This window comes from Ammospiza caudacuta, chromosome 17 (genome assembly GCF_027887145.1).
Source record: "Ammospiza caudacuta isolate bAmmCau1 chromosome 17, bAmmCau1.pri, whole genome shotgun sequence".
NCBI lineage: Eukaryota > Metazoa > Chordata > Aves > Passeriformes > Passerellidae > Ammospiza > Ammospiza caudacuta.
In genome coordinates, this window is record NC_080609.1 from 9,590,895 (window position 1) to 9,616,973 (window position 26,079).

The 26,079-nt window shown below is 51.1% G+C and overlaps 2 protein-coding genes across 2 annotated transcripts in view; both read right to left on the reverse strand.

The window, feature by feature from the left end:
- Nucleotides 1-435: 435 nt before the first annotated feature.
- Nucleotides 436-9,150, reverse strand: CLEC19A (C-type lectin domain containing 19A). The gene is made up of 5 exons (XM_058816317.1): nucleotides 8,946-9,150; nucleotides 2,839-3,004; nucleotides 2,251-2,344; nucleotides 1,366-1,498; nucleotides 436-617 (listed from the first exon to the last, which is right to left on the reverse strand). The coding sequence occupies exons 1-5, from the start codon at nucleotides 9,034-9,036 to the stop codon at nucleotides 538-540; spliced, it is 564 nt and encodes a 187-aa protein (XP_058672300.1). The 5' UTR covers nucleotides 9,037-9,150; the 3' UTR covers nucleotides 436-537.
- A 3,361-nt stretch (nucleotides 9,151-12,511) lies between these two features.
- Nucleotides 12,512-26,079, reverse strand: part of SYT17 (synaptotagmin 17) — a 34,490-nt gene continuing 20,922 nt past the window's right edge. Inside the window, exon 9 of the mRNA XM_058816301.1 lies at nucleotides 12,512-13,472. Coding sequence (XP_058672284.1) covers nucleotides 13,276-13,472 — 197 coding nt within the window. The 3' untranslated portion in view covers nucleotides 12,512-13,275. The remainder of the gene's footprint in view (nucleotides 13,473-26,079) is intronic.

Consider the following 26,079-nt stretch of genomic DNA (forward strand, 5'->3'; position numbering starts at 1 on the left):
GCAGGTTGGGGGAAAAACAACTTCAACATGAAACCCCAAGGCCCCAGGGAATCACTGCTACTCCAGGGCAAGAAAGACAGCGGAGCCTCCACCTGCTGTTTGCAGTTTATTTTAGCAGAGAGAAAAAGAACGTGGACAAGAGGCATTTTGCATAACTTAACAGAAAAGAACACTTTTCCTCCACTCTTCACAGATCAACAGGCAGAAGCATTTCCTACACACAGCTATTTTTGGGTGCTAACAGTTTGGTGTACTGGTAAAATCACAGGTTTCCTCTAACACACTGTGATGGTTGGTCTGAAATCCAAAGCCAGACTCAGGCCCGGGGGCTCCTCTGCTGTTGAATGCAGCTCCTGTCAGTGCTGAGTGCCAGGCTCATCCCCACCATCCTCCAGCAGGGATTCTGCAGCCAGGGACTGGCTGGGGATCCAGGCAGCTCCATGGCCCTGCCAGCCCATGCCATGTCCTGGCTGTTCTAGCCCAGCACAGCTGGAGAGGTGGCCCAGAATGAAGGGGGTGTGGGCAGCAGCAGCAGCCTCAGTCCAGGGCCAGCGAGGGGATCTTGCACACAAAGGGGAAGGCTCTGCCACAGGCGTTGTCGTTCCAGGAGCGCAGTGCTACCCTCCAAAAAACCACAAAGCATTAGCTGGCAAAAGGCAAAAAGAGGGAACCAAGCACTGCCCTTGGCACCAGGGCCTCCTGCCACTGTGGGGGGCTTTCCCTGGATGTGCTCCCATTTGTGCCACTCACTGTCATGCTTCCTCCCAGCATCCTCACCTGGGAGATGTGAGAGGGGAGGCTGGGCCCCAGCTTGGACTTGGTAGTGGAGGGGCAGCTGCAAACACAGCCCTGTTCCCCCAGAATGATCCACAGGCTGCCCATGGACAGACATTTAGGTAAATCTGGGGGCCTGGACACACCTGGCTGGTCTCACCAGCAGGGAGGGTGTGAAGTGGGATTTTTGCACAGGCAGGGTCTTGTCCCACTTCAGCAAGATGTCCTGGCCCAAGTATGAAAGAGATAAGTTGGCAAAACAATGAGTGTTCCCACAGGCTTCCCATGGGGGAGGAGAAATGGGAAAATTCGACCTTTGACTAAATTTGGTAATTCTTCCAGGCAGCTGATGCTCCTGCCCTGCTGCTATGGGAGAGGGAGATGGGAGCAGAGGGAAAATGAGCATGTATGCATGTATGTACATGGCAAAAAGGAAAACACCTTTTCACTGTAAAGAAAAAAAAGAAAATAATACTAAAAAATTAAAATGCAAATCCTCTGCCTGCCAGCAACCTCTTCAGAAAAGCAGAAGCCACGGTGGATTGAATTTATTGCCACACAAATAACACTGAGGGTGCCCTGGGTGCTCACCACTGCTGTGTCTGTACCAGATCTGCACGCAGTCCTCCTCCTCGGGGATGGAGTGGATCCCATCGTCAGGCTGGCTGCCATCCCAGTACTGGTAGTCGTAGGAGGAGCCATCTGTCCACTCAAAGTGACCCTCCTGCCATGAGGCCAGCAGAGAGAGGCTGTCACCACAGAGCTGTGACTGCAGAGGGTGGGAGGCCACCCCCATGCAGTGCCCACCCCCATCCCCAGTGCCACACAGCCCAGGGACACAGACAGACACCACTCAGCAAAGCCCAAACAGCACGTTTGGGTATTACTACTGGAAACTTGCCAAGAACAGCCCCTCACAATTTTCTCACCAGGGGAAGCCCAGAAATCAAATCTATATATTTTTAACACCCCCACCCAGTTCTGCATTCCTTTTCCTTTTCCATTCCTTTTCCAATATCTACAAAAAAATTGCTGACATGAGACTGTTCTCCTGATGGTCTCCATTTTTCTTTCTAACATATTAGACTATATATTTCCAACATGTCAGCTTCCAAAAGTCACAGAGTAGCACAAGAGAGCAATGGAACTCGGTGGTTTTTGACACTGAAGACCTTTTCAGTTCATTTGCTCTTCTTGGACCAGCAGTACAATACTCTTTCTATTAATACTGTAATAAGATGTGATATGAGTAATTATTGGTTAATCTATTAATTCCAGTAACATTTCTCTTTTAAAAGCAGACTGGAAAAGGTGAAATAACAAGTTTCTCCACGTGCTGCACCACAGACTCTATGCCACCTCCTGATTAAAGGGGTATAAAGAGCAAAGAAGAAAACCAAGTGGCTTTCCAGGAGGAAAACACACAGAGGTGAATTTTCCAAAGCCTTTCCCCCTGGGATTCCAGGGAGCTCCCACCTGCCGTAGGTCGTTGAGTCCCGTCCAGATGTCGGTGGGGATGCCGGGCACGCGGCTGTTCACCAGGTCGTACACAAAGACGTTTTCTTGCCAGCTGGCAAAACAGAGCAGTACAGGGCAATCAACAGGATATGTCAGCAAATAGTCACATTTAGTGTCCCTAAGCACTCACCCTACCACAGGACCAGTGGGCAAATGGGTTCCCTGCTTCTTGCTGCTGGTGGTTACTTTCCCAGGTCTGTGCAAGAGGAGCACAGTGTTGGTGAGAGCTGGGGGAGAGGGAGTAGGGAAAAAGCCCTGCGTAATCATGTTGTACTTCTATCCCTTTTTCATCAGTAAAAAAACACAGTTTTGGGAAATTTAGGGAATACTATGCCAGTTTTCCTGCCAGTTCAGAAAAAGGCATTTATTTTCTATATTACCTTTGTGTGACCTGTGCATCAGCCTTGACTGCTGCAGAGGGATGTGTGGGCTGGAACACGAGCCTGCAGCTGACACAGAGGCTGTGATGTGGGAATGGGACTTTGCCCCCAGTTTCCTTCCTCCCCAGGCTGTGTCAGTGTGGGATGATGTTTCTGCACAGCTCACCTGTGGATGGAGGCCAGCTTGGCTGACCTGATGCCAATGGAGAACTCGGCGCAGTAGAGGTCGGCCTCAGCCCAGGTTTTGTTGATGGGGAAGTAGCGGTAGCAGTGCCCTTCATACTCTGTCCAGAACAGCGGGCAGGAGTAGGCATGGACAGGCTCAGGCATGGCTGGGGGCAGAGCACAGGACATCCAGCAGCTGGTGGTGAGACAGCTTGGCCAGGAAGCTGAGCAGGTGATGGAGGCAGCAGTGCCCAGCCCAGCTCTCCCACCTCACTCAGGCAAATGACCACCAAACACATCCAGGGAAAACCCAGCTGCTGCAGGAGCCATGCAATACTTTGCAGAAATCAAAACACGTTTTAAACAAGTTGAGGGTTTCTCAGTTTCAGGAGGGACATTCCAAGCTAGCTTGACATCATTTCATCATTTTAGGCAGAGGATGCTTAAAATAAAGGCACTGACATTTGCTACTGAGGAAACCAAGATAAGGGCTCCTCTTGTCTCTATCAGCACCACTGGAGCCACTGTGCTGGGAGGGGAGCTGACAGCCAGGGCTAAGGGGTTATGGCTGGGTTCTGCCCTCCTGCAGGGACAGCCTGCATCTCCTTCCCCCAAGGAACCTCCCTCCATGGCCTGTCCCTGTCCCTGGATGCAGCTGTGCACAGGATCCCAGCCCAGGAGCAGCCAGTGAGGCGTGTGTGCCGCCGGTGGTGCCAGCCTATCCAACAGATATCCCACCACAGATAACAGCCCATCCAACAGATAACAGCCTATCCAAAAGGTTTCCCACCACAGATAACAGCTCTGCCATGCTGCTCCTCCTCCCCTGCTGCTTCTCATCACAGAGGGGAAGTTGTCCCAGAAGAGGCCCCTGTGGGGGCAGGATGTCCTTTTGGAGCCTTTGGAGTTGCCACTGTCTAAACACAGCAGTGGCATTAACACGTTGCTCCAACCTGCTCTGTGTTCTGCTCCCCCTCGTGTGGGGAGGATGCAGCCCTCAGGACCCTCAGGTCTTGGGGCACACAGATTAACTCTCTTGGCTGCTGGTTTGTGAACGTGGGGGGATTGCCAGCCCCCCTGAGGCAGTTCCACATCCCAGGGAGCTGTGGTTGGGGTCAGTGCTGCTGTGGAAGCCACTGGACAGTGGGCAGGGTGGGTGCAGGGGGTGAGGGCAGACGTCAGATGCCATCAGACCATCCAAGCAGGTAACAGCCTCGAGCCCAGAGAGGTCAGGGTGGTGCCTCCAGCACTGAGGGGCCAGGGAAATGGCTTTCCTTGAGGGAAGAGCAAAACTGCCAGCAGCAGCAAGGGATGTGGCAAAGGAAACAACAGCACGGAGAAAAAGAGAGGCAAGGTGAATCCAAAGCAGCTGTGTGAGCATTGATAGAGGCAAATCATTCCCTGTGCCAGTGCTGGCAGCTCTGGGTGATAATTGCATCTCTCATCAGCTCTTTCCACATGGGGATCTCTGAGTGCTCTACAAACAGCCACCAGCCAGCCCACGGGGTCCTGCTGTCACATCCCCTCCAGGTGACAAACCACAAATGCAAAAAGCCTTTTTTTCCTCCTGAGCAAGGCCAAATCAACTGCCAAGCCCTGACGGGCTGTCACCCCATCAGCCTGCCTTGGGACCCCCAGGCATGCCTCCAGAGGAGCTGACTGGGGGCAGCTCTGCACCAACAGCAACAAACCCTTGAGGGGCTCAAGGGGCTCTCCCCTCCTCAGCAGCACCAATTATGGGCTGTGGAGGAGACAAAAGATAAGGCCTGCTGGGCTGGGAGAACAAAATAGCTTTTGGGGAGAGTGGGTAAGATAAAGACAGCTCAGCAGCAAGACTGAGTTCAGATCTCTGATTCACAACCGGCCACAAATGCACTGGGAAAATCCTTAGAACAGCCCTAGGAGACACAAACTACTTCAGTGTAGCAATAGAGCAGGACCAGGAACCCCAAAAGCTGAGGTGATTCCTGGAGCCAAGCCCTCCTCCCCTCATGATGCTGGCCAGGGTTCCCTGTCTCCACCAAAACCAAAGCAGAACAAGGGTCAAACCTTCAGCACAAGGCTTCAGCTTTACCACCAGCTCACAGGAGAAGCATGTATCCCCAGAAAGAACAGCCTGGGATCTCGTCCTGCTTGCAGAGACTCGGGGCTGCTGTTCCTTCCTGCCAAGGACAGCCCAGAGGCCTGTGCCAGACAAGGCACCACCAGCTGTTCCAGCAACTGGGGTTTTATTGTAGTGCCTTGACAAAATCCTCACCTCTGGCAGCACGGTGGCAAAATTCACCGGGCTTCACCCAACAGCATCCCCAGCAAACGGAGCCTTCGCTCCCCAGTGCTAATTGCAGTGGGTGTCCCACTGCCCTGCCTCAAAGCCAGGCACCCAAATTCCAGGGAAAACCACCCTCAGGCACCCCAATTCCAGGGAAAACCACCCTCATGCTTGCTCAGAGCAGCTGAGAGCAAGTCAGAAACTGAGACAGCCCTGCTTTGTTATTCCATACTGGTTCCCATTAGGTAGCATTAATTTGATGAGCTTCAGTGAACCAGAGGTGCCTGAAGGAATTTAAGGTTAAATATACCAAAAAGGAAAATATGGGAGGTCAGCTTTTAATTAGCATCTTTTCTGTTAGGTCAGGATCAGAGGCTTTGTCTGTCTCTTTGGAGGAGAACTACTGGTCCCAGTTTATCAGACAGGAACAATTAGGGGAGCTGCTTTATTTGAAATATTTGTAGCGGAAAAACCATAAGAAATCTGATGTAGGGTTGTGAGTATAGGGCCCTACTCATGGCTCCACAGGAAAGCCTCACAATCCCAGCCAGCAGCTGTGTGTGGTGTTTTGATCTAGAAGGTGACAAGGGAAGCATTTGGAGGCTTTTTAGATCAAATCCTCACTTTTAGGGAAAGTGAGAATTGGGTCTAAATGACCAGCAAAACATCAGCTCTTCCACACATGGCAGGATCAGCACAGCCAGTGCCTGCAGCACGGGGTTCCTGCCAATCCCCAGTCACTCCATCCATTTGTCCCCAAATTCCTGGTGAAAAATGACTGCAAGAATCCTTTCTCCCCCTCCCCCCCTTTTTTTTTTTTTAATTTACAATGCAGCAGTTTTAAAGGAAGACCATGTTTTAAAGCAGCTCCATCAAAATAAATGTCCGGACTTGGCTGAGGATAAGATTCAGATCAAGCAGCTGTTACTAACTCAGAAAAGCTGGAAAACAAATATTTGGGGTCAGAAATAAAGTTTTGTGCTCTCTGCATTTGTGTCAGTGCCAAATTGGAGCTTTTCTATTTACTTACTAGCTGAGCCCCACTGTAGAACTACCAGGAAAATCGCTTTTCAAAATCTTACAGAAGCTGGCACTGCTCTGCCAAAAAAGTTTCACTTCCCCAGCTGGCTTATTTCCAACTAGAAATAATTAAGTGAGAAAATCCTAGCCAGTTTCACAAGGGCTTCTCCTCATTTCAGGATGCTACTGGGAAAAAACCTACCACCAGCTGCATGGCTCCCCTGGACTCAGCTGGTGGAGAGCAGGTTTGCTCCTGAAAACTTCATCCCAAGGAGCAATGCTGCCTCACTTGCAGGGATCTGCAGGTCTGAGATGTGAAATCTGGGGCTAGTACAAGGTTGGCAAGAGATGCCCAGGCAAGGAGGGCTCCTGAGGGGCTGCAGCTCCATCAGAGGGTTTTGGACAGCAGACCAGCTCAAGTCAGTGCAGGCAGCAGATGCTCTTGTTGCAGAGGATCAAAGAACTCCATGTAATCAACAGCTGACAATTTCCTCAGATCTCAGAGGTGCTAGGAGACACCCCCTTGGCACACCCACAAGCTAATGCTGCCATCTGACCTGAGAAGGCAAGTGAACCTCTTCAGCTCTTGGCCAGCAGCTGGGTTTGGAGAGCGCCCATCAATACCCCAAGGCTGATCTGAAACCCATGCCAACAGAGAGGAGCTGAGGAGATCCTGCCATGGGCAAGCCTGGGGCCTGCCCAGGGCAGAGCCCCTGCACCAGGACCCAGGGCTGAGGTGGTGACAGTGAGGGATGGGCAGGGGTCCCAGCTGGCAGAGCTGGGGCTCAGGAGCAGCATCCTGGAGCTCACCAAGGCACCCCTGCAGCAGCAGGGCTGCACCCAGGCTCTGCACGGCTGCAGCTCTGGGGAGCTGGAGGGGATGGGGAGAGAGCAGGGCTGGGACAGGGGAGCCCCAGAGCCACCCCCAGCATGACTCCAGCAGAAACTGCCCGTGGCTAAGCTGGGGGTGCCAGCTGAGCCAGAGATCCATCCCACCACATCCCCCTTACTGAGCAAACCCACGGAATCGGCATTTAAACAGGGGCTTGGAGGGCAGGAGCATGTGGCAGGGACTAAGACAGTGCTGTTGTGTGATGTTGGGATGCCTCCACTCACCCTTGGCTTTAGAAGCAACTGCTGAAGCCCTGACATTCCAGTCACCACGGGCAAACAATGCCACCTTCATGTTACTTGCAATATTTGTTTTTCATTAACAGATGAAAGAGTCTCACACTGAGCATCCACCTTTGAAGGATGTGCTCAGGGGAGGGACCTTGGTCTCTGTGTCTCTCTGGGGTTGTGTGGAGCTGCAGGGGAAGGTATGTCCACTGATGGACAGGAATCTCAGAACTGGGCAATATTTTACACACCCTGAAGGATTTTAAGGCACATGTCACAAGTTTTCAAGTAAAATATTAAACATCAGATGAAGCACATTGGGAGGGACATCCTCTTAAACCAAGGGCATTGCTTTGTAAGATTCTTTAATGAAACCAAGCTGGTTTTACAGCTTCAAATCCTCTGCATGTTTGGAGTTGGGAGGCTACAGCCAATACCAGCAGCAATGCTCTTGCAGCTGGCACTGACAGATAGAAGTTATCTTGCAGAGTTTTTTCCCCCTTAATTAGTTTTGGCAAAGCTCCCACGGATTAGGCGTCTGGCAGGAAAGCCAGGCTTGTATTGATCCCTTTTCTCACGATCTCACCAAGCAGCACTTAAGGAATCCCTTTCCACTCACAGCCCCAGTAAACCCAACAGGGCTCAAACAAACTTGTGCAGCAACTCCCACTTGCACTGACACCGTGGAAAAGTTTGGAAGAAACCCAAGTGAGATTCAGCAGTCAGCAGCAGCTCGGAGCAAAGAAGGGGAATAAGGGAGAATCTGTGTTTGTTTCACACGCAGTAAGCGTGAATAAACGAGGAGCCTGTCCTGCTGGGCTGCGTGGCCACAGCCCTGCACCCTCCATGAGTGTGCAAGGATTGCTGCCACAGCCTGGCACCCTCCATGAGCGTGCAAGGATTGCTGCCACAGCCCTGCACCCTCCATGAGTGTGCAAGGATTGCTGCCACTGCCCTGCACCCTCCATGAGCGTGCAAGGATTGCTGCCACAGCCCGGCACCCTCCATGAGCGTGCAAGGATTGCTGCCACCGCCCTGCACCCTCCATGAGTGTGCAAGGATTGCTGCCACCGCCCTGCACCCTCCATGAGTGTGCTCATTCCTGCCACAGCCCTGCACCCTCCATGAGTGTGCAAGGATTGCTGCCACCGCCCTGCACCCTCCATGAGTGTGCAAGGATTGCTGCCACTGCCCTGCACCCTCCATGAGTGTGCAAGGATTCCTGCCACCGCCCTGCACCCTCCATGAGCGTGCAAGGATTCCTGCCACAGCCCTGCACCCTCCATGAGCGTGCAAGGATTCCTGCCACAGCCCTGCACCCTCCATGAGTGTACAAGGATTCCTGCCACAGCCCTGCACCCTCCATGAGCGTGCAAGGATTGCTGCCACAGCCCGGCACCCTCCATGTGTGTCTCATTCCTGCCTCATTCCTCACACCGGTCCCACGGCAGGGCACAGCCCCGAGCCGCAGCAGTGCCTGTTGGCAAAGGCCGAAGAGCTGACCTGGCACACAGAGACACAGCCAGCCCAGAGACCTCAGGCATCCCCAACCAAGGACCGAGGCTGCCCTTGGCACGTCCCCATGGCAAAGAAGAAAGTCAGGGATTTCTGGAGCAGCTGCCGGCCCTGCGGGAGGCACACGCTCCTTCCCTGCCCCACCATGCCCGATGAAGTCGCGGCGGCCGGCGCCGAGCGCTCACCTTGGCTGATCTTGATGTTGGTCTGGGGGAAGGCCTGCGCGGCCAGCAGGGCGGCGGCGAGCAGCGCGCACAGGGCCCGCCCGCGGCCCATGGCCGGAGCCCCGGGGGTCGCTCTGCGCTCGGGGTCCCGCCGGCTGCGGGTCCCGCCGGGCTCCGGCCGGCCTGGGGGTCCCTCCGGGAGCGGGGGTCGCTCTCGGGCCGGGCCCCGCGGGTTCTGGGGCGGCCGCCGGGCGGGGCGGATATAGGGGCCGGGCTGCCCCCTCCCCCGAGCGGCGGCTCCTCCGCAGCCCGCCCCCGGCCCCGGCCCCGCTCCGCTCATCCGAGGGGACCCGCACCCTCAGCGCTGCCCAGCCCGGCCCCGGCCCCGCTCCGCACATCCCAGACGGGACCCGCACCCTCAGCGCTGCCCAGCCCGGCCCCGGCCCGGCTCCGCACATCCCAGACGGGACCCGCACCCTCAGCGCTGCCCAGCCCGGCCCCGGCCCGGCTCCGCACATCCCAGACGGGACCCGCACCCTCAGCGCTGCCCAGCCCGGCCCCGGCCCCGCTCCGCACATCCCAGACGGGACCCGCACCCTCAGCGCTGCCCAGCCCGGCCCCGGCCCGGCTCCGCACATCCCAGACGGGACCCGCACCCTCAGCGCTGCCCAGCCCGGCCCCGGCCCGGCTCCGCACATCCCAGACGGGACCCGCACCCTCAGCGCTGCGCAGCCCGGCCCCGGCCCCGCTCCGCACATCCCAGACGGGACCGGGGTCCGTGCGCTGCCCCAGCCCGGCTCGGGCGCACGCTGCCCCCAGAGCGCTGTTGTCACCCCCCTCGGCCGCAGAGGAGTAAGGACACCATCCCTCCTTGTCCCCCCAGTGCAGCCCCAGGCGGTGTTTGGTGTCCCCATCCCGCAGCGCCCCTCGGACAGCCCGTCGCCTCGGGGGTGACAGACGGGACCCCGCTGCACACCGGGGAGCGGCGGCTGCGGCAGCGAACACCCGGGGAGGGAGGCAGGGAAAGGCTCCCAGGGCTGCGGGCTGTGGGTTTATTAACGCGTCAGTGCCCCATTGTGTGGTGGGTTTGGTTTGGTTTGGTTTGGTTTGGTTTGGTTTGGTTTGGTTTGGTTCAGGGGGTGGGGTTTGTTGGTTTTTCTCCCATGTTTGGTTTGGGATTTTTTCCCAGAGCAAGGCGATGCACTGACACACTTAAAGAGCCTGAAAGAAGGATCCCCCAGCTGTGCCCGGGGCTCCAAGGCTGTTTCAGGAATTCTCTCTGTGCCCATCTGCCAGGTCCGTGCTGGGTCCATGCCGTCATGCAGCGGAAAACCTGATATGATACAGCAGTCTGTACCCATGTAATTCAGCGTGTCTCCTTCCTGTGGTCAACGTTTTGTTAGACATAAACGTCAGATTTTTAAAAACACTGTATAAAATCCTTTTCTAACTGTTGCACTCCGAAGGGAAATAGTACAGGCACAGATACTATACAATTTAGTGGTCTTGTTCAATTTCCAATTTATGCCTTAAATCAGCACTGAAGGAACTGCTTAGGAACACTCTCAGTGCTGTTCCCTTTTTATTCTTAGCTACAGATTAAAATTTTCAGCATTTTTGACCCATTTTTAGAGATTCAAGTATAAACAATTTGGGGTGACACCAAGCTTTCAGTAAAGCATTCAGACTTACTCCAGAGACAGTAACTCATTCAAACAACTTTTCTATATTAAGTTTCCTTCATATTAAATAAAGCCTTTTAAGAACACCTCCCCCCTTCCATACATTGATTTGAAATTATCTGGCTCAAGGAAAAGCCCATTGCTACAGCAGAATGCTAAAAATAAAGGAATTTGGATTATTAGAAGTCAAGGCATGTCTTTTCCCTTCTTTCCTGTGTGCCATCCTCAGATAAAGCCAGTGTTACAAACAACTTCCAGCAAACTACAGAACAAAAACCTTTGAGCATATTAATCTACTCCCAAAGCACGAATATTCATGTTTAAAGAGGGAGCAGAGATCCTGACTAATTTTTATGCTGGTTTCTAAAGCCAGACTCATGGCAGCGGCGTTCCCCAGTGCAGCTGGGAGCTCTGAGCTGCCCCTGAGGCACAGCCCTGAGCCTGGCACAGCAGCCGGGCACCAGCTCTGCTGCCAGCACGGGGACAGTGCAGGCACACCGTGCATGCAGTGCCAGCTGCAGCTGCACTTTGGGTTACCTTCCAACTTCACCAAACATCAGATGTGCTTCACCTGCTGGCTGCAGCCCCAGCAGCATGGCCACGATTCATCCCTCCTGCTCCTCTCCCTCCCTCGCTGTTCTGTTTGCTCTGCAGCCAGCAGCTCCCCAGTCTGCTTCTGTTCTGCTCCTACTGACCTTCCCTCTGGGCACCCTCACCACCTTTTGGCATCCTGACTGTTCCTCCTGTGGAACAGACACCTCATGACTTCGAGGACAGACTCAGGCAAGATTACTCTCTGTTCACATTTCATCCCCAGTGCTGAGCAAAGCTTGTGTCTGCTCTCATGGGTGTCCTGAGCTCGTTCTGCTGTCCACAGGACCCACATGGAAGAATATTAATGTCAACCAGAGTAACTGCTGAAACCTTGCCAGAGCCTTTGTGAGCTACAGGCAGAGATGAGCCCCCTACAGCACACGTTTGCCCAGGACTGCCTGTGGGGTCCCTCTCCACTGTGATTTTTTGATGAGACAAACCAGGAGGATGCCAGAGAACACAGATTTGCCATCAGCTTCACTGCAGGACAGAGAAGAAATTCCCCTTGCAGAGAGGCAGGTTAGAATTGATAGCCAGCATCCACAGTGTGCTCAGGAAGAAGATGGCCCTGCACAGCCCTGCAGGCACCAGTGCCCTGCTGCTGAGTGCTGCTGACACAGAGCAGCTGTGCTGGGGAGCAGCAGGAGCCAGGTGCATGGGCAAAGTGCTGAAGGGGTGCTGATATCAGAGTAACTACACAGACCTGCCCTGCAGCAGGAACACCTGGACAGCAGCAGGGATTATTGAGCCACACACTGACACCTGCCAAAGCAAGCGCTGAGCTTTTTTGGTTTGGTTGGGTTTTGTTTTGCTTTTTGAGACTCACCTGTCCCTAACTGTAGCAGATAAATAATAAACAGGTGAAATAGTCATGTGTGCTGTTATTCCTTTTCAAAAATCAAAATATTAAAAGCACAAAGGTACAGGGGTTTCATTTAATGAATAGAGGAGGGAGACGAGTGCTGCCCATCCTGCCACATGCCATCCCTGGAGTCTGACACATCCAACCCCCAGGGTGTTATTGGGGTCTGGCTGGGAACACCATGGCCAGACCAAGGTATCCAGCTTGCTCTCCACACCCACCTCCAGCAGCCCAGTTTCTCTCAAACTGCTCCCAGTTCATCTGCAGTGAGTGACAATGGGGTAACTGCCAACATTTTGGCTTTTTTTCTGCCATAAGCATAACTGAAGGAGCTTAACACAAAGGTGAATTCAACTAGTATCACCCCAATCTATATGGCACAATTAAATAGAATTTTATTTTCAATAAATATACAATCTCCATCATACCAGACAATACGCTGTGGAAAAATAAAATGTACAGAAGCAACCAACAGGACAGCTTGACTGTAGCTAAGTTCACTTGGTGACCTGAAGAACTACCTGGGTAAACACACACAACACAGAAAGAGCCACTGCAGTCTGTGAGAGATTAAAATTGTGGTTTCTGGGTCTTCTTAACCGCCAAAGTCCCTGGAGCAGGTGTTTTTTTGCACAGCACATGTTTGAAAGGACGTGAGCTGGTTTTCCCAGTACAGATGCTATTGGAAATGTTTGTTTTGCTATATCAGCACTGAATCTACTGCACACACAGACTGCTATCGAGACTGGCAGGTCACCGCTGACAGGACAGGGGATCTGTCCCACGTGGGCACACAAACACACACACTAACAGCAGCTTAATTCTGTTAAAACTACTACAAGGACAAAACTGCAGTCAGAATCGATTTCACCACAGGTTATACCGTTTAAAAAAATATTCTAGCCTAATTACCACGTTCACCAATGAGAGCACACGGGTACTTATATCTCCAAGAGGATGAGCCATGGAATTGGACTGGAAGGACAGCAGAGGCAACTCCCAGCTCCTGCACCCACTCCGTGCTTGCCACGGCACGAGCTGCCCGGCCCCGGGGGCACAGCTGGGCCCAGTGGGGTCACTGAGGCCGGCACAGCCGGGTGCCAGCGCGAATCCAACGGAGCTGCCGCGGGGCGCGTGCGGGGCGTGAGGTGGGAGCTTCAGTGGTCGGTTCGGGTCTCATCTCGTCCGCCCGCCCTGCCGTGGGGCACCCGGCTCAGGTCACCTCGAGGGAGGCGGGCGAGACGCGGTCGCAGTCCTCGCGGGAGCGCAGGCTGTGCCACTGCTCCACGGCCGTGCGGTGCGCGCTCAGCATGCGGCGCCAGTGGTTGGACTCGGGGGCGCCCGTCGAGTACTGCCCGATCACGATCCGGCCGATGAAGTCGTTGCTGCTCTTCACGTTGTGCCCGTACACTGGGGAGAGCAGAAACACACACTGGTCAAGGGAAAAGCACAGCCCTGCCCCAGGAAAACAAACACAGATGAACCCCCACAGCACGTGCCAGGTTGTGGTGGTGTTCACAGGACGAGAGATGAGAATCTTGACTCCATGTTTCAGAAGGCTGATTTATTATTTTATGATATATATTATATAAAAATATATATTATATATAATGATACATAATATTATATATTTATTTAATATACCATATATATTAAAATATATAATATTATTATATATTACAATAATATTGTATATAAATATATATAATATATATAATATATATTTATATACATAAAATATATATTATTTATAATATCATATATATTGATGTATATGATATATATACATATATCATAAATATATATTTATATAATATATATTTATGATATATTTATCATATATAAATATATATATTTATTATATATTTATATAATATTATATATGTATATAATACATAAATCTATAATATTATATAAATATTTATTTATTATATATATTATATTAAAATAAAATGATATATTAAAACCACACTAACAGAATAGCAGAAAGGATTTCATCAGAAGGGTAGCAAGAAATAGAAAGGAAGATGGAATGATGATAAAATCTTGTGACTGATCACAGAGTCCAAGACAGCTGGGCTGTGATTTGCCATCAATTAAAAACAACCACATCAGACCAATCAAAGATGCACCTGTTGCATTCCACAGCAGCAGATAATTATTGTTTACATTTCATTCCTGAGGCCTCTCAGCTTCTCAGGAGGAATGATCCTAACAAAAGGATTTTTCATAAAATATGTCTGTGACACCAGGTGCCAGCATTTTTTGCATGGAACTCAGCATCTGAAAAATGTTAGAAACAGGAGCTTGGAAGGACTAAAATAAGCTGTACTACAGACTGAAATACAATTCAAATAAATGAGACACAAATCCACAGTTACCACAGTATTTACCATGAGTAGGTAAAGTAGATTCATAAAATGATTTGGGTTGGAAGGGACCTCAAAGATCATCCTATTCCAACCCCCCTGCTGTGAGCAGGGACACCTTTCACTGGAGCAGGCTGCTCGAAGTCCTGTCCAGCCTTGAAGGAAAATTACATCATATAAAGAAGTGCCAAAACTCTGCCTGGCCATCACAAAATCCCAAAAGCAGCCCAGCAGCCTGACCCTGGGGAAGTGCAGAAGCAGCATCACCAAACACACTGCACAAAGCACTCCAGTGCTAACCCACAGCCTGCCCTGCTCCAGACAGGAATTACACAGGCCAGGCTGTCAGCAGGGTGTTTACACAGCAACATCTGGCATAATTATCACTGCAGCTACTTGTTAAATCTCCAGGAAAGCAGCTGAGGGGGAGACACCAGCCCAGCACCCTGTCCTTGGGATTAGCCCAGTCTGCTGGAAGGAAAGGCTGCAGACAGCAGCAAACCCTAATGATGGGCCTGATCCTGGGAGAGGCTGAGCCCTCCCACCAGACAGCAGCAAAAGCACTGCGTGTGCTGCAAACTGAAGCCCTGCCTCAGCTCATTAAAAAGTTGAAAGGAAGTCTTTGCAAGCTGAAGCCAGGATATCCACAGGCACTGCCTGGAATATCAACGATTTAAAAATCTCCTCAGGAAAGAGAGGGATTTTTAAGGACAAATGTCGACAGGAGCTCCAAATCCAGCTGTGCTGGTGCAGCCAGAGCATGTTCAGCCTGGCACGGAGCCCCTGCCAGCAGCACCAGCCCTGCAGGGCTGCTGGAAACCAGCACTGGCAGCAAAACCAGCTCTGGGAGCCCCCATGGCATCACCCTGGTGTGAGCACACCCTCTCAGGCAGGCAGGACACTGAGCACAAGGCACTCAGCCCCACTCCAACCACACACCTTGGTCAGGGATATGCATCTCCTGTTGTAACACACCCCCAAGGGACCAGCATCACTTTAACCTGCCCCTCTGCCATCTCCACACTCTGCCAGGCTGGTTCCTCACCCCTGCACCAGTCTGGGATCCACCTGCCAGTGCAGCCCTGAGATCAAGCAGTGCCAGGTTACAGCTCATTTCATCCCCTCTGACAGCTCTGACACACACAGTTTATGGGCAGAGATGCTTCTGCTCACCAAATTACCTGTGGATTTTTCAGGTGACAGCAAAACCTTCAAATGCCCAAGTAATTTGTTCAAATAATTGCTCTGAAAAATCTACCCTGCAACTCAGAGCCCTGTAAGTCCATCTTCAAGTGACATTTAGAAATGATCTGGGGTTCACCACCCCAGCAGGAAGGCTGCATCTCTTCTGCCTGTCACCATCAGTTACCTGGGCTGAAGCCATCAGGACATGTTATCAAGTAAGTGCCTCTGCCAGGTTGGTGTTTTTTGCAAAGGCCACCTTCTGAGGACACAGTCAGGAATTCTAAGCCATCCATCTCCAACTAATACACAGCTTGTCTGGGTTATTAATGAGTTCTCCTACAAGGCAATGGATCACAGGTGTAGCTAGCAGGACTATACTAAATGTTTTGCTATGATTTATTAGCCTACAGAAATCAAATATTATGATAAAACCACGTAAAAATCCCCCAAAACCAAAATTTTCAATAGGATGTTTTTCTTTTTTTTTTTTTTGTGTGTGGTCTTTTTGCTTGTTTGCTTTTGGTCTTGTTGTTGTTGGGTTTGGGTTTTTGGGGTTTTTTTTGGGTAAAATTAAGGATGATAAAGCCTAATCCTGGGAGACAGCACCAAGTAATTTAAACCAAGAAGCCTTCCAGGCCATCAATTAATCACAGGATAAATTAACAGTGGAGAAGAAGCACCCCAGGCATACCGATTCTTCAAAAACACTCCATGCCAGGACTGTGAAACAAGCAGGTGTGCTAACTAAGGGCACCTGCCATTCTACTGTTGATCCAAGTACTTTGAATTCTTGTAATGCAACCTGCTAATCTCATTGTGTCAGGTAATTAGCATGCTGAGTCCTTTGGGGTATTAATGGGCTAATTATACAAGCATTGTTGCTTCTATCATTAAGTGATGTAGATAGCACAGAGACTCATTGCTGAGGAGCAGGGAAGGCATTTTGCAAGGCCAAATTCTCATTCACACACAGACCAAAAGAGGCTGCACTAGGCTGACCTCAGGTTTCCACACTCACAGCTTCACCACAGCAGCTTCCTCAGATGAGGAGAGGTCTTTGTGTGCCAAAAATTCAGCTCTACCCATCAGGTCAGAGCCTTTTAAATTCAAGGGCATGCCTTTCTGGGAGGCTAACTGCTATATTCCCTGCTAAAGGGCCAGGATTTAGGATTTGCTGAGTCCAGGTGTGTGACTGAGCTGTGCTCCCTCGTGTCTGAACATCCCTTGGCAGAGTCTGAAAGGAGCTCATAGTAAATTTCAGATTCAATCTGCCCCTGTCCACAGAAACAGTGACACCATGGAGCTGCTCAATAGCAGAAAATAGAGTAATTAACATTTGGGATTTTCAGACTGATCCAGACTCTGGTTATGAACTAGTAGATGCTGCTTTCCATTTAAGAAGCATATTTTCCTGACAGAAACTACACACCTGATGTCATGAGCTCTTTTTCCACCCTCACAGTAATTTACACAATAGCAACATCCATTTCTAGGCCAACACAGAGCAAAAAGCAATTAAAGAAGCAGAGGTCAAACCAATTCTTTCTGCAGCTGCTCTTCAGAAGGACACATTTGGAAACAGAAAGGCTTCTTAAAAAGACATTCTTTATAACAGAAATGCTGAAATACAGAAGCAAATCACCTTTACTTATATCCATTAAAAGAGTTGAATCGTTGAGGACAAGGTACATGATGTAAATAAAACATTTTCACGTCATGAACTTATTGATGCAGCGTTCCTAAATGATCCATATCCCACTGATGGGGGCCTGGGTGCCACTGAACTGTTCCTTTGGGGTCAGGGCCCATGTTCCCCATTGGGCTCCTGCACAGGAGGGAAAGCTGAGCCCCCAGCCTGGCTGAGAGCACTGCACAGCCCAGAGCTGCTGCCCAGGGGATGCAGTGGGCATTGGAGCTCCAAATCTGCCTGAGCTTGCCCTTGTCTCCCACCAGCCTCAGTCACATGGAATCACTTTTGGCCAGTCGGCTGTTTTCACTGTGTAATTAAGCCATGAGGCAGCCTGGCTGGCATCAGCCCTGGCACCAGACCCAGCCAAAATGCCTCTCACCTTCCCTCTGCACGGAGAGCTGCACACAGAGCACTTGTGCAGAGCATGACTGCAAATCATCATCATCTGTGAGTCACCTGCAGCAGCAGGATTTAATCTGGCATTTCAGAAAATCATTCGTCCTCTGACTGACCACATCAGCATCCTGGGAATGGCCAGGGAGGAGCATTAACTAAGAAAATTTCCTTAAGGTAACTTCAAGGCTATCAGTATCATTTACAGGATGGGACACGTCTGAGCCTTGCAGCTGGGGTCGTGAAACATCTGCATCTCCTGCAAACGCTTTGCCAGGTGTGCCAGCAGTTCCTCAGCAGTCCTGGGCGTGCTGCTCTGCCCTGTACGGCCACACAGCGCCTCACTGCTGCCTGTCCCGCAGCACCAGCAGGGAATGTCAGCGTGGAGAGCTCCACACCAACAATTCACCCTTCTGCAGCCACCTGCACCATCACTGCACTGCAACTAAAACATGTAACTCAGAGAAAAACCAGCAAAAACGTGCCCAAGGCTGCACACAGGGAGCTGAGGGGCAGAGTCCCCCTGAGCACACGGATCTCATGGGACTGCGTGGTGTCTCTGGCAGAGCCACATCTCTGCTGGCACTGACCCATCAGCACTTCAGCACTTCCCACTCAGCCTCAGCCCTTGGTGAGCTCTCACAGAGTGCCCCCTTCACACACCTGCCCATTCAGGCAGGCAGGAGCCAGTGCCCAGTGTCCAGCCCTTTCCGTGCCCAGCAGTGCCTCAGCCAGTGGGGCTGAGCTGCCAGGTTAAGTAGGACTGAAAGCTGCTCCTGAACTGCTTGACATCAATGTTCAAAGGCTGTTTAGCACAAAGAGGTGCTAGGAGGAGCAGCAGCAGCTGGGCTAATGATGCACACTGAGGAGGTCACAGGCATGGCCCAAACCCTGCCCTTGCTCCTCCAGCATGGCCTGTCATATTTAGTAGAGACGAGAGAAAAGCATGGGAGAAGATGCCGTGTTTTCCCATTTATCAGTTTAATCTCCACCAGGGTCTGATGAGCACATTAAACTCTTTCCAGCCTTCCCCTGCAGTGGCTGCACCTGCCCAGCTCCAGAGGGAACCGGCACTGCTGGAGCTCATGGCCACACACAGACCCAGCTGCTGCCCCAGGGGACAGTGCCACAGCAAGAGACCCTCTGGAAACCTTCTCCAGGAATCCTCTGGAAACCTCCCCTAGGGACAGGGAGATCCTCCCTGCACATGCACCCCAAAGCAGGAGCGTGCCAGTCACAGCCTGCTCTCACAGGAAGGGAAATCCTGGAGCAGACACAGGGATCCAGGCTGCAGGGGAGCTGTGAATGCACCTGCAGAGCTCAAGGGCAGCAGGGATGACACCTCATGAAATTACCTCATCATTACACTGGAATAATGGGCTGGGATCATCTATTGCAACAGCCCAGAGCATACTGAAAAGGAGTGTCTGTGGCTGCCTTTTGCCACTTCTAATTCCCCTTTTTTGTAAAACTGCATCTTAATTCTCTGCACTATGAGCCCAACAAAGATCCAACAAAGCACATTTACACACCTGACAACTCCAGAGCCACACAGCACCTGCAGACACAGGCAGGGACAGCCATGCAGGAGAGGCAGCCTCTGCCTGCACCATCCATCTCCTGAGGCAGCCACAGGCCAGGCACAGACATTCCATTTGCAGACACTGCTCTGCTGCCACAGCAGCTCCTGCCACCCAGACTTTTCTTCCTTTGATGCACAGGCAGATTACGGCCCTGCAAGGGGTTTGAACAATTCCTTTCACTGCAGTGTGAGCCAAACAAGATGAAGGGCTGAGGGCAGCAGAGCCATGACACTGCTTAAATGAAGAGGCTTGGCAAAAGGAGCAAGCACCTATCATCAGCCTGGAGAGAGGAGGGCTTGCTCCCTTCCTTAGGAAAAAAAGATTCTCAAAAGCTTCCAGAGAGCTCCAGGACAGGCAGTTGCTGCCACATCAGCTGCAGTACATTTATTAACTAAGTCAGGAGACTTGATGAATCTAATTTTGCCTCCTAAGCAAGCAACAGATTGGGTCAGGAAGGGTCAGCATCTTGTTGCTCTCACCCTGATTAATGGCATTTCACTCCTCCTTGTTAAAGCAGTCAGTCTGCTGCAAAAAGCCAAACTCACCCCAGAGCATCTTCCCTGAGTGCCCCCAGACAGGACTGGCCCCCACCCAGCATCTCTGCCTGCCCCTCTGCTGTCCCCTGCTCCAGCAGCACCTCCATGGAGCCCAGCAAGGACAGAGGGACTGAAATGCAGAGCAGTGGGGCCCCTTCTCCTCCCAAAGGGGATTTGGACATGTGGGAATGCACAAAGAGATGCTGTGAAGGGGCTCTGCTGGGCCTCAGGGGTCTCCCCTGCCCTGCATCTCCCCAAACCCCTGCCAGGAGCTTGTGGGGCCACCAGAGCTGCAGCAAGGCCTGGGGGCAGGAGGCACCAGCCAGGAGCTCCCTGCCCTCCCCAGACCTGGGCAAGGACCATATGGTGGCTGCTGCATGAATGGATGGAGTGTTTTATAACACCACACAAAGGGCAAATTCTGATCTAAATTAAACAGGTATAAATCCCAGAAAACACAGTGCTGACATCAGTGGGTTTTTTCCATTTTTTTTCCTTTGGCTAAGATAGGATTACACAGGTTTAGTCAGGGATTACATTTTGCTTCTGAGCTCTAGATATGGGAAATATACAGACAGTCCAATACTTGCAAAAGACATAGCTAATAGATGACAAGAAACAATTTTCTAGCAGTGAGTTGTCTAATTATCCTTCCATCTAAGAGATGTTATGATAGTATTTCAAAAGAGAAACCAAATCCTCCTCCTGCATTCCTGCATGGGAAAAAAACAGCTTAATTTGGCTCATATATTAGAGATTTCCTCCCTATATCTGTGTGCAAAAGACAAAATGCCTGAATGTTTGTTGGGTTCTCATGTGGGAAAGCAAAAACAAGAGGAGAAAGGAGAGATGGGCAGGTCAAACTGCAGATGTGTAGTGACTCCAGACATGGTGGTTTCCATCCCTGGAGGAGATGATGCTGGCATCTCCAGGTCACACTTCCACATAGCCAGGGAAATCTGAATTCAGATACATTCCTGGAAAAGCCTCAGGACAAAAACTTTATAAACTTTCAACCTACTCAGCTGATTGGGACATTTGGAAATCAGTCTGTTAATTAAGAAAACACCACTGAAAAGCCCCACTAGCTCTGCATCCTGCTGAAACAGGCAGCATTGCTTCACAGAGAAAATATTTCAGTGAAAGCACCCAATACCCAGAACTGCATCATTATCAATACACAACAAGAGTTACTTTTTCTTCCCCTTTCAAAATACAAACTTCATTAAATGGTCCCCATATTTTCCTAAAGGCCAACTGCAAATGAGCCAACAGAGGAACGAGGTATATTGCTAGTGAACAGCAACCTGTTATTTTAATTAACTGGAAGTTAATTAGAGCCCTGGAATAAAGCATTAAAGTTGTGCAGGGGTCTGAAGACACACATTGCAGCACTTGGAGCACAGAGGGGCCTGACAGCATTGCCAGGGCTCCTCTGCTGCAGCCACTGAAACCACAGGTACAGCTCTGCAGAGTCTCAACACTCTCAGGAACAAAAATACTAAAAAAAAAAAAAAAAAAAATAAAATGGGAAAATGGGTCCTAAATATTTACAGAAAACAGAGACATTGCCAGTTTTTAAAACATTGAACAGTGAGGAGTATCAGCAAATCCTACCAGAAGACAGAGTGCCCATGAGCTGCACCCCCAGGCAGCAGTGACTGTGAAGATGTCACCAGTGCAGGTCACACATTTTGGGTCAATCCCTCCACCAACAAGCACTCCCTGCCCAGCCTGCTTCCCTCTGTCCCAGGCAGAGGGCCCTGCCCTGCTGGAGCCATTGCTCCCTTCCAGACAGGGATGGAGCAGCAGGATCAGCCCCACTGCTGCTCTCCCTCAGCCCCAGGGCCGTCCCAGCCCAGCTGCCCTTCCAGCCAGGCCAGAAGGAAAAGCAGATTTTCCCTTTAGAGTTGCATGGAGATGATCTACCCAGAGCATGGAGATGATTTCTCCCTCTTTGGGGACTCTGCCTGTGTAACAAACCCCAGAGATCCTGCCATGCAAACATTCCAACAGCTCATTTAAATGGAGAAAGACACACAGCCACCACAAGGACCTGGGGGAGACAAACATCCCCTCCCTGTGAGTGCTGAAGGTTTTTTTTTTATGGTAAGTGATGAGAAGATGCTGAGGAGTCACTGAGACACAGTTTGCCCTGGAGTGCTGCTGGTTTTTATTGGGCCATCTGGGCTTTACTGCAGTGCAAACAGCATTGTTGATGATTGCTATTAACAACATTATAATCATTAACAAAACACTACAGGGCTCAGGTTTCAGCTCTGCCTTCCTGCTGCACAGCCCCAGCTTTCTGACAGACTGAGATTGACTGCACAGCCCCAAATCCCTCAGTGGGGAGAGCACAGGGCCTGTGGGTGCCCATCCAGCCCTCCCAGCACACGGGCTGCCCTTGCATCTCAAATACTCTTTTTTTCTTCATGGAATTGATTTTGGCAGCAGCTGCCAGTGCTGCTGTCAGGGTCAAGCTCCACCTTCCCCCTGCCATCAGACACAGCAACAGCTTTGCTCACAGGTTTGCTCTCATGTTTAGAACACCCCACCTTTCAGAGCCTGCCCCATTTCCCTGCAGGAGGTGACCATGACTTGCCTGCACTCAGGCAGGAGATGGGGGATTTGTGTCAGGTTGCCAAAAAACCCCCAGAAAGTGCAAAAATGAACCACCCAAAAGAGTGCATTTCTGTTACAACATGTAAATGGCTGCTCATTACCTAGACAACCTGTTTGATGAAGTAAATGAAAATCAAACATCCTCTCCACCAGCTGTTGCCTCACTCTTTTTTCTTTTTTTTTTTTTTTTTTGGTCAGGACATCAGACTTGTTATAAGTACAGTGGCTTTCCTGGTTTCAGCCTCTTTGGGGAGGAGCTGTGACAGACAACACTTGCAGCAGCAATCCTGACCCTGGATGCTTTTCCTGGAGAAAACATTTCCACCAGAGCTGATCCCACCTCATTTTGGGCACTGGCCTGGAACTGTGGGTCAGTGACAGCTCCAGCAGCATCTGAGGAAGGAGCAGAGGGAAGGCAGAGCTGGGACAGGGTGTCCTGCACTAGGGTGGAAGGAGAAGCATTTTGGTCTGTAAATGCCAATAATTGACAATACTGAATCCTTGTGTGCCTGAAGAGGAGGAGGAAAGGCCAAAGATCCAGCCCAACCAGTCCTGGCTAACACAGAGCTGTGCCTGGGCACATCATCTTGGAGCCCCAGAGCCCTCTCCAAACCCAGCTGTGCTTCAGCCCTGAGCCTGGTGTGGAGTCCAGCTCTGCAGAGCACCTCCAGGAGAGCAGGGATGGTGCTTTACCATCTGTCTGCACTCACAGCCCTTGGTAACTCACAGCAAAGGGTGGAGAAACCCACACCAGAGTGCAGTGGACAGAGACAGCTGGATCCAAGATGCACAGGAGAAAAACACACAGGGGGGAAAACAAAATTCATCTCACTTAGTGTGCATGGTGCCTTGCTGTGCAGTGTCCAGGAGCCCCAGCTGATGGGAACTGGCACAGCTCCAGGGCTTTCCATGAAGCCAAGCCAATGTAAAGACAGCTGGAAACTGGGTCCAAAACACAAAGCCACAATAAAGGTTCCTTTAAATTATTGAAGACATGCTCACTTCTGGCTCCCATGGCTGCTTTTACAGCTCTCTCTTCTCTCCATTCAAAGCATCATCACCCACCCTTCAAACAGGATTATTTTGCTTTTCAATTGGACTTTGACTCAACAGCAAATTTAATTAACTGACCTAATGGACTAGAAGAGAAAAGAAATAAGAAACAATTCCAAACAAAACACACAACAGAAAGAACCATCACTGCAGCAAAAAAGAACCCCAAAGCACCTAAGTTAAAAAAGCAAAACAAAACTACACCCCTGCTATGCAGAGATGCAAAAGAGAGATCTCACATTGCAAGATAATCAGGAACAAATGTTTGGCAGTATGGGTATCTTTTAACAGAGGATCCCAAAGCCCTTGACGAGCCCTTAAGCTGAATAATACTGTGAGGTGCCAAGAGGGAGCTCTGTGGGGAACACCACAACCCCAGACCTTCAGAAACTCATGTCAGCAGAACCCACAGATGCACACAGCAATAAACTGGGGACACAGCCCCAGCACCCTCAGGAGTCACTCTGTCACTGGGACGGACACTGAACGTGGCTCAGCATCCTCACCACCACCACGTTCCCTGATGAGAGATCCCTGTGGCAGACAGTGCAGGCACTGACCCAGCAGAGGGCTGTACACACAAAAACACAACCAGCACCCCTGGCTCCAGCTCTGCTGGCCACACCAACCCCACACTCACACCAGAGTGTCCTGGGCACAGCAGAAGCCCCAGCCCAGGCAGCGCCATGCCCACCCTGCCCCTCACCCCTCACTGTTTTGGGGGTGTTCACAGGGGTCCCAGGATGAAGGAAGAGAATCCTGACTCCATGTTTCAGAAGGCTGATTTATTACTTTATGATATATGCTATATTAAAAGAAAATGATATATTAAAACTTACTAAAAGAATAGAAGAAAGGTTTTCATCAGAAGGCTTGCAAGGAATAGAAAGGAATGATAATAAAATCTTGTGGCTGCTCACAGCCCTGACACAGGTGGCTGTCATTGGTCATCAGGTAAAAACAATTTCATGTGCTGGGTAAACAATTCTCCAAATCACATTCCAAAGCAGCAAAACATGGAGAAGCTGAAGCTTCTCAGGAGAAAAAGATCCTAGCAGAAGGAATTTTCATAAAATATGTCTGTGACACACTGGTCCTCCCAAAGCTCTGCACATTCCTTCCCAGCTGTGGAGCTGCTGGAGACATTTCTGGCCCGGGATTATTTATTGCAAACTCACAGCAAGCAGTATGTCACTCAGAAAATGAAGCCCCACTCAGAGGCTCAGTGCTGTGTGACACAGGGTGATGAATCAGCCAGGTTCCCATTGGCTCCCTGGGAATACTCCCCTCTGCACAGGGAAAAACACCCAGAGCGCCACCATCAATCCTGGCTCCATGCACTGTGCTGGGCAGCGCTGCTCCCCTCACCCTCCAAGGGCACAGCCCTGCTCTCTCTGCCTGTTCTGCTGCCAGCAGCAAAGGGGAAAGCACAGGGAGTGACTCAGGCCTGTCACAGCAGCACCTGATGGGAGCTCCAGGAGCAAACCCTTCCCTGCACATGCAAGGTGCAGCCAGGCTGACATGCATGCCAAGCAGTGATTAATTACTGGTGTTCTGCTGAGGAAATTTCTGAGCATGAAGGGCAACATTTAAGCTGCTAATCAGCATCACTTTTTGTTCCAACATGTTTGAAAACAAATTAATGGGTTGGAATAAGGCTCCTTGAACCAGCTTTGACACCTGTATCTTCCATGTGAAAAGTAAAATTAAAAAATGCTTCAAAATACATCCTTTCAGAGGCAGATTGTTTTCAGCAAAAGAAATGATGGGAAGTTGTCAGAAGAAGTGTTTGTGAAGCATGAGAGCCCAGTGTGGTAGGAGAGTGTGGGCCCCCCCAGCCAGTCCCTCTGAGCCTGCTCCTGGTGGTGCCTGAGCTCCAAAGGGGGAGCAGCCATGGCATGGGAGGGACCCCCACCCTTCAGAGGGATCCCTGCAGCCCTGCTCAAGGCTTTCAGGGTGGGAAAGGGCAGAGAAGGCCACCAGCCCCAGCAGGACCCTGGCCTGGGACAGCAGCCCTGTGCTCTGCCACTCCTGCCTGCCTTCGTGCCTTGAGAACAAATACAGGAGACAGAAACTGCATCAAAATAGAAATTCCTATCCCAGCCAGCACCTCCAGTGCTGACAGGGCTGAGGTCAGCTCTGAGCCTGCCCGTGGCCCCAGGCTCTGTGGGCTGTACCTGGGTCCATCTCAGCTGTGCCAGGCAGGGCTTGGCACACAGTGCCAGCCCTTCAGAAACAAAGGCACGAGCAAGGCCTGCTCACAGAACAGCTGAGGCCACTGTGGAACACCTGTGGCTGCCCCCTCTCACCAGCAAACCACAGCAAGAACCAGAAGTTATTTTGCCAGTGCTTGGGCTCTGTGACTGTTCACTGCTGTCCTCTCATTCTGTTTAGGTTTCACTCTGTGCCCAGGCTGGGTGCTCTGAGAAGGGCAATTAATGCTCCTCCTCTTCCTCTGCCCATTTCCAGTCTAGCACAGGCTGGCAGTGCTGGCACAGCTTCTGCAGAGCACAGAGTGCCCATTAACCTCCCAGGGTGGGACAGGCAGAGCCCTGCACACCCACAGCTGCTGCCAGCAGCACC